This window comes from Peromyscus eremicus, chromosome 6 (genome assembly GCF_949786415.1).
Source record: "Peromyscus eremicus chromosome 6, PerEre_H2_v1, whole genome shotgun sequence".
Taxonomy (NCBI): Eukaryota; Metazoa; Chordata; class Mammalia; order Rodentia; family Cricetidae; genus Peromyscus; species Peromyscus eremicus.
In genome coordinates, this window is record NC_081421.1 from 57,280,824 (window position 1) to 57,292,917 (window position 12,094).

General features: G+C 42.3%; 1 protein-coding gene across 1 annotated transcript; it reads left to right on the plus strand.

The window, feature by feature from the left end:
- Positions 1-4,279: 4,279 nt before the first annotated feature.
- Positions 4,280-11,621, plus strand: Fgg (fibrinogen gamma chain). The gene is made up of 10 exons (XM_059264757.1): positions 4,280-4,547; positions 4,637-4,681; positions 4,863-5,046; positions 5,133-5,226; positions 6,527-6,657; positions 6,910-7,043; positions 7,943-8,127; positions 9,319-9,596; positions 10,708-10,877; positions 11,408-11,621. The coding sequence occupies exons 1-10, from the start codon at positions 4,452-4,454 to the stop codon at positions 11,420-11,422; spliced, it is 1,332 nt and encodes a 443-aa protein (XP_059120740.1). The 5' UTR covers positions 4,280-4,451; the 3' UTR covers positions 11,423-11,621.
- Positions 11,622-12,094: the final 473 nt, after the last annotated feature.

The window sequence follows — 12,094 nt, forward strand, 5'->3', positions numbered from 1 at the left end:
GAAAATTATGTAGCCAGATTTAACCAGAAAATAAGATATGGAGGAGATATATAGAAAGAAAGAAGATAGGTAGAAGGAAGATTAGATAGATAGATAGATAGATAGATAGATAGATAGATAGATAGATAGATAGATAGAAATATAGGTTTTAGAATGATAGATTAAGTGTACATTCCTGAAATCTTATTTCTGTACATATACATTTTTTTAAAACCTATAAACATTACAAAAACCCTATTCAATCAACAAATAACTTGCCTCTTTGTCTCATTTTAGATTAGGAGGTGCTTCTTGGAGTTAACAGGGTTTGTTGTGTGATAAGGAGCATCAGAGTTCAAATCCCAGCACAGCACCCATGTAACACGCCAAGCATCCCATACACACCTGTAACCCCAGCTCTGAGCAGGGTGGAGACAGGAAGACCACTGAGGCATGTTGGTTTCCAGCCTAGCCTAGAAAACAGGAGCCTGAGGTTCTGGGAGAGACTCTCAAAGGAATAGTTGGAGAATGATAAAGAAAGATATCTGATGTCCTCTTCTGATGTTTGCGCATGGGCAGAAGCACACACACTCACACACACATGGATATACACATGTGTGTACATACACAACACATATATACATACATATGCATATACATATACATATATATATATATATATACATACATACACACACAGAGAGACATCCACACACACCAGGTTCTCTGTGTGTATTATGGCTTCCAGTTTAGTGTTTTTGTGGGAGTCCTGAGTGTGCCAATGCAGGGGTCTCTGATTCTTGTGCCTGATCTTGAGCTCTTTTCCTTCTGTTGGTTTGTTTTGTCCATTGGTTGATTTTTTAAAAAAACATTTATTTTTATTTTATGTTCACTGGTATTTTATCTGCATGTACATCTGTGTGACAGTGTCAGAAACCCTGGAACTGGAGTTACAGACAGGCATGAGCTGCCATATGGGTGCTGAGAATCGAACTCGGGTCCTCTGGAAGAGCAGCCAGTGCTCTCAACTGCTGAGCCATCTCTTCAGCCCATTGATTTTTGTTTTTATCTTACTATATTTTATTTTCATTATTATCCTTTAGAAGCCAGTTTGTTTTCTAATGAGAGACAGAAAGGGAATGAATGTGGATGTGGGATGAGAGATGGGGAGGAACTGGGAGGCGTAGAGGGAGGGGAAAGCATAATCAAGATACTACTGTGTGAGCGAGAAACATCTATTTTCAATAAAAGAAAAATTTTTCCACTAAAAAAAGAAAAAGGAAAAAGAAATGTTTTGTGACCAAGTGCAGAATCATGGTGAAGTGCACAGACAGCGGGTAACAGATTTGTGTCCCTGGGTTAAATCCCTGTTCTGGCACAGTGGGGTGGCTAGGTCAAATAACCCTCTTGTGACACTTGTCATGCTTAAGTTCAGATCTACCTTGCAGGCTCATCCTAAATGACAGGACACACCAGTATAAAGAACCGAGCTGCAGTGTAGCATCTTAGCATGAAGAAGATGCTCCAAGTTGGTGGCTCTTACCATGCTTTTAGGCCAGGTCACCAGGACAGGTTGTCATCATTGATAAACTGGTTCTGTGAGTCCAGTTCAGCAGACACTTTTTGGAGTGAAGCTGAGTAGAGTAAACAGGACTCGGAAGGAGTCACCAGTACAGGGGAAGACAGTTCATAGCATATGTCAAGTCAAGTCAGAACACAGCTGGGTGGTAGGGAACTTGGAAGATTATTGCTCTCACAAACAAACCTGTACCTTCTGAGTCATAGCAAGTTATTATTTTGGCTTACACGACACATCTACTGTTTTCTCTACAAACAAACCTAGAAGTAGAGGAAATTTGATTTAAGAAATATTCTTTCCCCTGGGAATTCATTAATCATTTATCATTTATCCGGGAAAAGGATGGCCCAAACACAGACGGGAGCAGTTAGTTAAAATATAATTAACCAAAGTGTTATCAAGCAATGCAAGACCAATGTAGGTCACTAGATCTGGGCCTTGAAACTAGTAAATTGTCAATTTTTTTTCTAAAAATCTAATAACACATTTCTGATTCCAAACTAACCAAAAAAAAGAACAAAAGTGCTTTGATTTAGGGGCTGGACGGATGGCTCAGTGAGTAAATACACTTGCTACTCTTACAGAGGATCTGGGTTCTGTTTGTAGCCACATGGTGGATCACAGCCGTGCAAAACTAGTTCCAGGGGATTCTCTACCTGGCACACACATGGTACGATACAATTGTGCAGACCAACACTCATACACATAGAATAAACAATAAATCTTTTTTTTCAATTATTAGATAATACACATTTTAACACCTTCCGCTGATCAGTTTTACTTGTGTTATACTCATTGATACAGCTAACAGAATTGTATGAGGCCAATGACTGTGGCCTAAATTTCAAGTCAGTATTTTCCACTCTTTGGTGCAAAGGCCCATGAGAGAGACATGTTTTGTCTATCTACAGGTGGCTCTGACACTGTCACATACCTTCTTGTGAGGCATCAATATTTTTCTCATCTCTCAATCTGTGAGGGGTATATATATTTCATTTAGGAGGAACAACCCCCCAATTAAGTAACCCAGAGCTCTCTGGTCTTTGGAGCCTTCTAGATGGCAGTTAATCACAACAGATCATTTATAGAAGAAAGTATTCTGTAATTGCAACAAAGCTCATTTCTCATGAATGCAGCATACCAGTAAGAATTACTATTGAGCCAGGCAGTGGTGGCACACACTTTTAATCCCAGCACTTGAGGGGCAGAGGCAGGCAGATCTCTGTGAGTTAGAGGCCAGCCTGGTCTACAAAGTGAGTTCCACAACAGCCAGGACTGTTACACACAGAAACCCTGTCTCAAAAACCAAAAAAAGAAAGAAAAAAAGAAGAAGAATCTCTATTAAAACTCTATGAAAATAAAGAAATCCCTATTTCTGTATTTCTACAAGTTGCATAAAACATCTGTACGTTGTTAGCTATGAAAACACTTAACATCCTACAAACATCTAGAGCTGAATGCAGTGCTTTGGGGTGAAGCTGTGTTAGAGGGGACCAAACTCCAGGAAACAGAACTTCTGGCTTATTTAGGATTTTTTTTTCAACCTCATGCTGCACAGAAGAGGATGCCAGGAGGTTCATTTAGGTAAGTCTGGAGGGTGAGGAGAAGAAAAAGCAAGTCTAGGAGGACAAGCATTTGTGTTCACTGTGACTGGAGATGGGAGGGGGAGGTTGCTAAGGGTCTTTAAGCAGCTGAATGGCACAGTAGGAGCTACTCTGTTAAGAAGAGTGGCAAAGGGCTTGCAAGCAGGAAGTGACTGAAGTGCAGGGAAATCCAGTCAGGAAGGGAAATGGCCACAGTTTTGGTTAGATGAGTCCACTTCGTTAGAATGATTTCTGACTAATTACAGAGCACAAACAGTTCTTAGCTTTTGTGTCAAAGCAGACACTACTTTGTAAAAGCTTCCAATCAAGTATGAAAACATTAGTGCATCTTTCAAATTAGATGCATCTCTCCCTATCACATAGTTCATCAGAGTTTGCAGCAAGCTTGGTGTCACGGAAGGAGGAGAGCGTCAGCTCACATTCAGTGACGGGCCCACAGCTGCCTGCCATTATCACAGAGAGGTTGACAATGCCTTTTCCCCACAAAGACAATGAATCTCCTCAGAGTCTCTCTCTGTCCCTTATCCTTCAGCAAGGTTTCTAACGAGGTATGTGGGAGGTGGGTTTCTCTGAGTTCAGGTTTTCCCTCCATGAGCTGGATGGGGCTTTGGGACAAACCGGGGGCCCCTGGCCCCTTCTTTTTTTTGCAACCGATGGGAGTCAGTCTCAATTCCAGTCATGAGACAAATTGAGGTCAAAACTCAATGAGAATTGACCTGAGAAGAAAAGGACAGCACAGACGGACAAGAACCCATTTCCAGTATGATTCATTCTTGGGAATACAGAAATGAGGCATGGAGAGAGGAAAAGCCACCTCCTGTGATAGCCACAGGTTAAAAATAATAGTGTCACCTAGTCCCTGGGCTAACACAGATCTTTCAGTAATGGCTGTGGCTGTAGCAGGCCAGACCTCGGAATGGGCTGGGTTTGTTATGGGCAGGTCAGAACACTTGTGTTTGTTCTGGTGGTGGTAACTGGAAGCAGTTGCATCACGCAGCCTCGATCCCTCCTCAGAGCAGCAGCCAATACTTTGCTGGCTTGTGCAGATGCCTGTGGGTCTGGGGATCCAGGTTGGGCTGAGCCCAAAAGGAGGAGCTTAAACCTGTGCGCAAAATCTGGAAACCTGACAGAGCACAGCTGGGAGCCAGAACGAACAGAAAGAGCCCACGCTTCTGGTAAGGAGGCCCCGTGACCAGTTCCAGCCACTCTTAGTCCCGCCCAGGCTGGGAACTCACATAAAGGACCAAGGAGAGCCTGAGAGGTCACAGTACTGGCCGTGAGGGGCTGGAATGCCAGGTCACCCAGACATCATGAGTTGGTCGTTGCAGCCCCGGAGTTTCATTCTCTGCTGCACGCTTTTACTGCTGTCTCCAACGGCACTGGCGGTAAGCACCCCTCAGGAGCCATCTTGTTTTAAATGCAAAAATGAGAAATGATCTGAGCCACTAGCAAAATGTCTGTTTTTCTCCCACAGTACGTTGCTACCAGAGATAACTGTTGCATCTTAGATGAGAGATTCGTAAGTAGTTTCTATGTCACCCCCTTTCTTGGAACTAGAGAAGGATGGGGGAAAAAAAGGCAGTTCTTTCATATTCCAGTTGGCATCTTAAGCTTTTGGAAAACGATTTAACATTTATGGATAGATAAGATTTAAGACTTCTCTTTTCAGGGTGTTCAGTTGCCTCCCTATTGACTTGCAGGGTAGTTACTGCCCAACCACCTGTGGCATCGCAGACTTTCTGACCTCTTACCAAACGAATGTGGACAATGACCTCAAGGCTCTGGAAGACATCTTAAACGGGGCTGAAAACAGAACCACGGAAGCCAAAGAACTGATCAAAGCCATACAAGTTTACTACAACCCTGACCAACCCCCAAGGCCAAGTGAGAACGCCCACTGAGGAATTACCTTTTATGCTTTGCATTGTGCTATTTGCTTAAGTGACTTTTCTCTGACCCCTATATTACAGATGTGGTTGAGGGTGCCACTCAGAAGTCTAAGAAGATGACAGAAGACATTATGAAATATGAAGCGCTGATATTGACACATGAGACAAGTATTCGGTAAGTGTCAAGGCAGATTGAGATTTTACTGAATTATTCCACATTTCACAGAAAGTGATATCGGAGTGCATTTTTCATTTGAAATATCAAATTGGCATGAACCCAGTAGATCTAGGAGCTTTAAGTACAAAATCAGTTGTACCAGCTCATAATTTAAAAAAATAAATAAATAACGACGGTGGAGAAAGGTTATTATAGATGTCTTCAAATGCCATCCTGGCCCTGTGTGCCTGAATGACCCCCATCCCCTTACGATGTAAAACCTGTGGAAATACAATCCTTCTTCACAAATATGTCACCAAATCAACATTAAGAAATCAGAAAACAGAGATGGAAGAAGGGTCTTGGCTACTGTAGCAAATCATGTCAAAGGTAGAGTAGAAAGTGAATGTCCTGGAGCTGCTTGCCCACAGTCTGTGGGGCTGCCACCGTACCTTGTCCCCATCCTCCTAGCTCCCCGGGACTTGGGGATGGACGCTCGGGTGCAGTGTTAACTCCTTTCCCCGGTTCCCCCAAACTGAACTCACAGCACCGTTGTTGGAAACTGCACTGCATGGTACCTGGGGAGAAGTGGCCTCAAACCTACTTCTCCTCTTTCTGCTGTCTTTATCATTATAATTTCCATAACCTCTGTTCATCGTTCTCGTAGAAGGAAAGCGTCGTGAGAAATTTTCTAGAGCAAAGGCACAAAGTGGTCCAACCAATTGTCCCTCCTTGGGACTTCAAAGGCAGACACAGTGGTTTATGCGTTGTTGTCCGTCATGTCTGAATATTTATAAGCAACCATGTGAGGAATGACCCAAGCAAAACTCTCCCTGTCCCAAGGTGGTCTACCTACTGCTGAGTATAAAGTGTCCCAGGTACCTTTCCCATTTAAGTTAGAGAACAGACGGAAAGCCCTGGATGGCCCATGTGAGCTACTGCTTAACCAGGCCTACCATCCACACGTTATTACCTGAGTCCCCTCAGAGAAAAGGAAAAAGTCAGAAAAGCCACCTACAGTGACCTTTGTTTATTGACAAGGACTTTGTTATTTGTGTTCAAAGTTGAGACCGCCTGCCCCATCCAAGTCCCAATTACCCTCCTGTGGAAATGGATTGGGATTTTATTTTTCTTTTCCCCCAAAGCTTCCATTTAATTTTAGAGTTGGAAATTTTGCAAGTTTTCCAAGAATGAAGTAATGTATCGCAAAGGAGTGCTCAAGGGAAGACAGCAACGTTTTCTAAACACAGAGAAGAGTAAACACGGGTTCTGGAAGGAGTGCTTATTATTCCCTCTGACTGCACTGCCCTGTTTCTAGGTATTTGCAGGAAATCTATAATTCAAATGCCCAGAAGATCACGAACCTGAAACAGAAGGTGGCCCAGCTGGAGGCTCAGTGCCAGGAGCCTTGTAAGGACACCGTGCAAATCCACGACACAACTGGAAAAGGTATGGGAAACCTTACCGGGGCCAGGGTCGGCCAAGCAACCAGCCAACGTGAAAGCGGTTGTGCATCTTGCAATGTGTAGCAAGTTTGGAAAGTACCAGACCTTAAATCGAAGGATTCCAGCTGCCCACAGTGTTCTTGGCCACTCATCACTAATTTGGGAGGAATGGTGGTAGGAAAGGCTAGGGAGGCGGCTGAACCTGTTAACTCCCGACCTGGACTTCAAGCAGTTTTATTTGCTTTTTCTTCATCAGATTGTCAGGAAATTGCCAACAAGGGTGCCAAAGAAAGTGGACTTTACTTCATTCGGCCTTTGAAATCCAAACAGCAGTTCTTAGTATACTGTGAAATCGATGGAACTGGAAATGGATGGACTGTGTTGCAGAAGGTAAGGCGCCTCTGCCCACATATATATTAAATAAAGGGTCCACGTTGCTCCAGACACTTCTCTAAGCACCCTGTGAACATTAGCCCACATAACTCTCACCATAGCCTCTTTGGGACGAACACTGTTCTCACCTTAACTTGTAGAAGAGACACTGAGGCCTGAGACCACCTAAGTAATGAGTAATGGGCAGGGTTCGATGTCAGCATCCTAGCTTTGCTATGTTTTGATGCAACACTGTTCTGACTCTGCTGTTACATATTATATGGTCACGTAAGCAAAGTCCTTTAGTGACAAGGAATGAAAGAGGCCTCTTTCCTCAGATCAAGAGCTAAGGCTGGCCATTAACAACAAACAACCCAAAGCCTCTCACGGGATAAAACTGGGTGGCTTACAACAAAGCCCTTTTTGGGCATCTGCCTGCCTGGTGTGCACTGCAAAACCGTGTTTTGGGGGGTTTTGTTGTTTGTTTGTTTTTGTATTTTACCTTGTATGGTTCCTGCCATCCTTACAGCATCCCCTGCAGGGCTGTTTGGGGTGTGATTGAGCAGTGCATTGTAGTACCAAGTGTGAGTTCTGAAGACGTCTGTAGGTCTCCCAAAAATGTACAATTAAAACAAAAACAAAACTGAAAATAACAAGAAAAATATCCCTTTCACTAATGCACACACATGCTCGTGTGTGTGTGTGTGTGTGTGTGTGTGTGTGTGTGTGTGTGTGTGTAATGTTTATAGTCCTCAGAGCACTATTACTCTCTTTGGTAGGTGATGAAATGGAGGCGGTTTCCACGGGGTCAGTTAGTTGGCTGGTGGCAGAACCATAGCCTCCATATTTTGAATGTTGTTTCTTTATATGCACCAATCACCTGTCCTCTCCTCTTGCCCACGCTGTTGTACAACTAGAGGCTTGATGGCAGTGTGGACTTCAAGAAGAACTGGATTCAGTACAAAGAAGGATTCGGACACCTGTCTCCTACCGGCACCACGGAGTTTTGGTTGGGAAACGAGAAGATTCATTTGATAAGCATGCAGTCCGCAATCCCATACGCGCTGAGAATACAGCTCAAAGACTGGAATGGCAGAACCAGGTAGGGTGTGGGAGGGACTTTAACTCTTGGTTGGAACTTTTGGCTGCAAATGGACCCTTTGCAACTGGCAATGGACCAGCGGCAAAACATTCTGGCAAGTACAACATTTGTATCCAGGCTCTTCCCTAGGAGGACATTTGGTCCTTGGACAGCCTGAAGAGCCAGCTAGGCTCTAGGTCTCCCCATAATGGATCCGAATGCCCCAATACAATTCTTGTACTTGGGAACATTCAGAGTGATTTCTATGGGGTGTTAAATGTGAACCAGAAACTGAGCATGAAGTTAAAGCATTCAGATTCTCTGCTCATGTCATGACTATTCATTCTGCCAAACTGTGGACCACCTTAAAATCAACTGATTCCTGTGCTGATCTCCAGCCTTCCTAGGCTGAGAGATATCTGGAGTTTGGATTGTGAACACCTAATTTAAGAGAAAAAAAAATATGCAACCTTCTTATTATATATGAAATAATGAAACATGTTCCAGTTCCAAATACATTTTTAAAATTTTTATTTTAACCCCCTATCGTGGTCAGCAGGAGGCATTTTTCTATGTGAGCATCTTCCTTTTCCCAAGTATGAGATACCGAGGAAGAGATTAGATAATTTCTGGAAATCTCTATTTATTCACAAAGGGCAGTTATTCTCTCTGCTCTGCAGAACTATAGCTTCCTTCACGAATTTTCCCAGAGAAGGTCTCTCTGACTCTGGTGGCACTCATTTCATATATCACACAGGGTTCATGGCTTCTGTTATGTTCTAGAAAGTCTCTTTTTGCCAGCACGTCATTGCTTTGTCAAAGGAGAGCCTTTCATGCCCTCACACTTCAAGCGGTACTGATAGATAATGGAACCGGTCTCCTTCAAATTGGGGGCACAAGTTCACTCATCGTAGCTCATTATTGTAACCTATGATAATGTGTGTGTAATGATAACAAAAGTTAAATGAGAGGAGAAATAGTTAGATTTACCAAATGTTTTCATTTGATAGTAAGATTCTGTAATTAAAAAGTAAGTACATAGCTTTTAGTTTTTCTGGGATTCACAGAAGGCCTTTAGAGCCACCCTGGGTGATGAGGATGTGCTCGGGACTGGTGCACACAGGGATTGCCTAGATTTGCAGAAAACTTCACTCCATTTGTCTGTTTTGGCCTCGTGACTCAAGGTGTATTCTCTCCATTCCATCCTCACAGCACTGCTGACTATGCCATGTTCAGGGTGGGTCCTGAAGCTGACAAATACCGCCTGACCTATGCCTACTTCATTGGTGGAGATGCTGGGGATGCCTTTGATGGCTATGATTTTGGTGATGATCCCAGTGACAAGTTTTTCACATCCCACAATGGCATGCAGTTCAGTACCTGGGACAATGACAACGATAAGTTTGAAGGCAACTGTGCTGAGCAGGATGGATCTGGTTGGTGGATGAACAAGTGTCATGCTGGCCACCTCAATGGAATTTATTACCAAGGTATTTTTTCTTCAGTTATGAGCAGTGTGTAATAGACATTTAATGGAAGGTGATAAACAGAAGCAGAGAGATGAAGAATTATAATAAATACAATATGGTTCTTATTTTATAGCTCTTTATTTGAAATCAGAATGGGATAACAGTAATTATCCAACTAGCATTATCTTAAATAATATTAAGCTTTTGCCTACAGTGGTCACTTTTATAGGATATCCCACTCCTAGGAGATATCAGTGTTTTGTTATTTGCTGAAACTCCCATTGTCTGAGTTGGGATTTAGGGCAGTGGTGTCTCCTTTAGACCTACCATGTATATGACATAGATGAACTAGCATTAACATATCTATGCTTGTGAACACATTAACCTGACTCAGCTGTTCATGAACTGTGTGTCAGATACAAGCAGTGGGCAGTGAATATAGGTCAGGAAAAATCAAATAAAAGGCAAAGAAGTACTGGTAAGAGCAAAGGTTCATAAAAGCTTAAGTGGAAGGGTCTTGCTTGGGGATTGTAGACACTTGTTTGAACATGGGGAGGCAATGGTTTCTGTAAGGCTGGAAGGGTTTAGAACACTGATTTCACTGACCACCTAGCAGTTTTGAATGAAGAGACACCAGGGAGACTAAAAGATCTTTTAAGAAATTAGAATACAGTCCCATCTACTGACAAGAAACTGCACGGTGATATAGAACAACTTTTTAGAAATACTTTCTAAAGCCTTTTTGATAGCATCTTCTATTAACCAGAAGATTATGCTCTCATACAATGTCAGACCACCTGATCAGGAATTTGTGGCTCCTACCATAGTAACCTGAATGCAGAAGGATTGTCTCCAATAGCTGAGAGAGAGAGAGAGAGAGAGAGAGAGAGAGAGAGAGAGAGAGAGAGAGAGGCCAAGAGAGACAGAGAGAAACAGATAGAGCAGTTCCAGCCCTGATGATAATGGATAAACTTGAAGTATGTATGTGATCACAAAAACAGCTTACTGCTTTTTAGATCTCTAGAGATGTTTTCGGTTAGGAGGAAATGTGAAAAAGGTCATAAGGATTCTAATGGACTCTGATGTAAGGAGATGTAAGGAGAAAGATATATGTAACTCTGACTCTTTGCAGGTGGTACTTACTCAAAGTCATCTACTCCTAATGGCTATGACAATGGCATTATCTGGGCCACATGGAAAACCCGCTGGTATTCCATGAAGGAAACCACCATGAAGATAATCCCCTTCAACAGACTCTCCATTGGAGAAGGACAGCAGCAGCACATGGGGGCATCCAAACAGGTCAGCGTGGAGCACGAAGTTGACATTGAATACCAATAAGTCATCTGCCTAGAAGGCTTAAAACATATATATGAAGTGTTAACTATTAGCTTCTATTAGCCTGTACAAAGTTCCAACGATTTCCTCAAGTTTTCTTCCACATACTCTTATTCTGTTTATTAAGTTTAGTTTTTCTTAAAATGACCCTTATAGCCCTAAATGGAAATGAAAATCCACTTTGGACTGTATTTCTAACTTACTGGAATCAGAGTTGTTAAAAAATTATTTATTTGAGGAGACAACATTTTGTTTGATCTTTGCTCTAAATACTAAAAGTAAAACTACTGTTTTATTTTATGATCAACTGTAATTACTATTTTTGTTGTTTTTATTATTTCTTAAGTATTTTAGTATATACTAATGAAATAAGAGAAAATTTTAGAACTTCACATGTATAATTTTCCTCTTACCTCTACATCATATTTAATTCTTTATTAAACAAAAACAGTTATGTTTTTTAATATCTCTTTTGTTTTATTATATATTCATAGGCTGGAGACGTTTAAAGAACATTTCAAAGCTGATTTGCTTTTTTAAACGACTTTATCCAAGCAGAGAAATATAATATTTTTCTTATGGGACAATGGACTTTCAAAGCCTCACTTCATTTTAAGAGTTAACGGAATCCATGTTGAAAACTCCATTAGCAGTTTTATGCTGGCAATAATTTTTCTACATGCATTTCAATAAACATTTTGTTTCCTACGCTGAGATATTTGGTGCCTTTTATTGACCTTGGAAAGCATCCCTTTTCTTCCGTCAGTGTCGGTCGCTGAGTTTACATAGTATGCTACACAGAGGACCTGAGCCAAGGGGGATGGAGGGGAAACAAAAGCATTGGCTCCTGCCCTCCAAGGGGTGGGAGATGCCCAGAATACAGCAGCTCAGGGTGACAGACGCAGCAACCACGTGATGTGGGAACATCAGCAGAAGTCACAGAGTCCCAGGCATAGAGCAAAGGTACATCATAGGCCAAATACACTCTACTAGAGCAAGCTATTGGGGGATTCTTCTAGAAGAACCTTTGCTCCAAGCACATGTAGCCAATATCTCAGAACTGCCATCCAGAGCAGAAAGTTGAGGGGGCAAACTGCCCACCTCAAAGGTGTGCAAGAAGATGAACAGAAGGAGCGCCATTTACTCGTTCTGAGTGAGGGATATTGATATCCTGGAAGCTT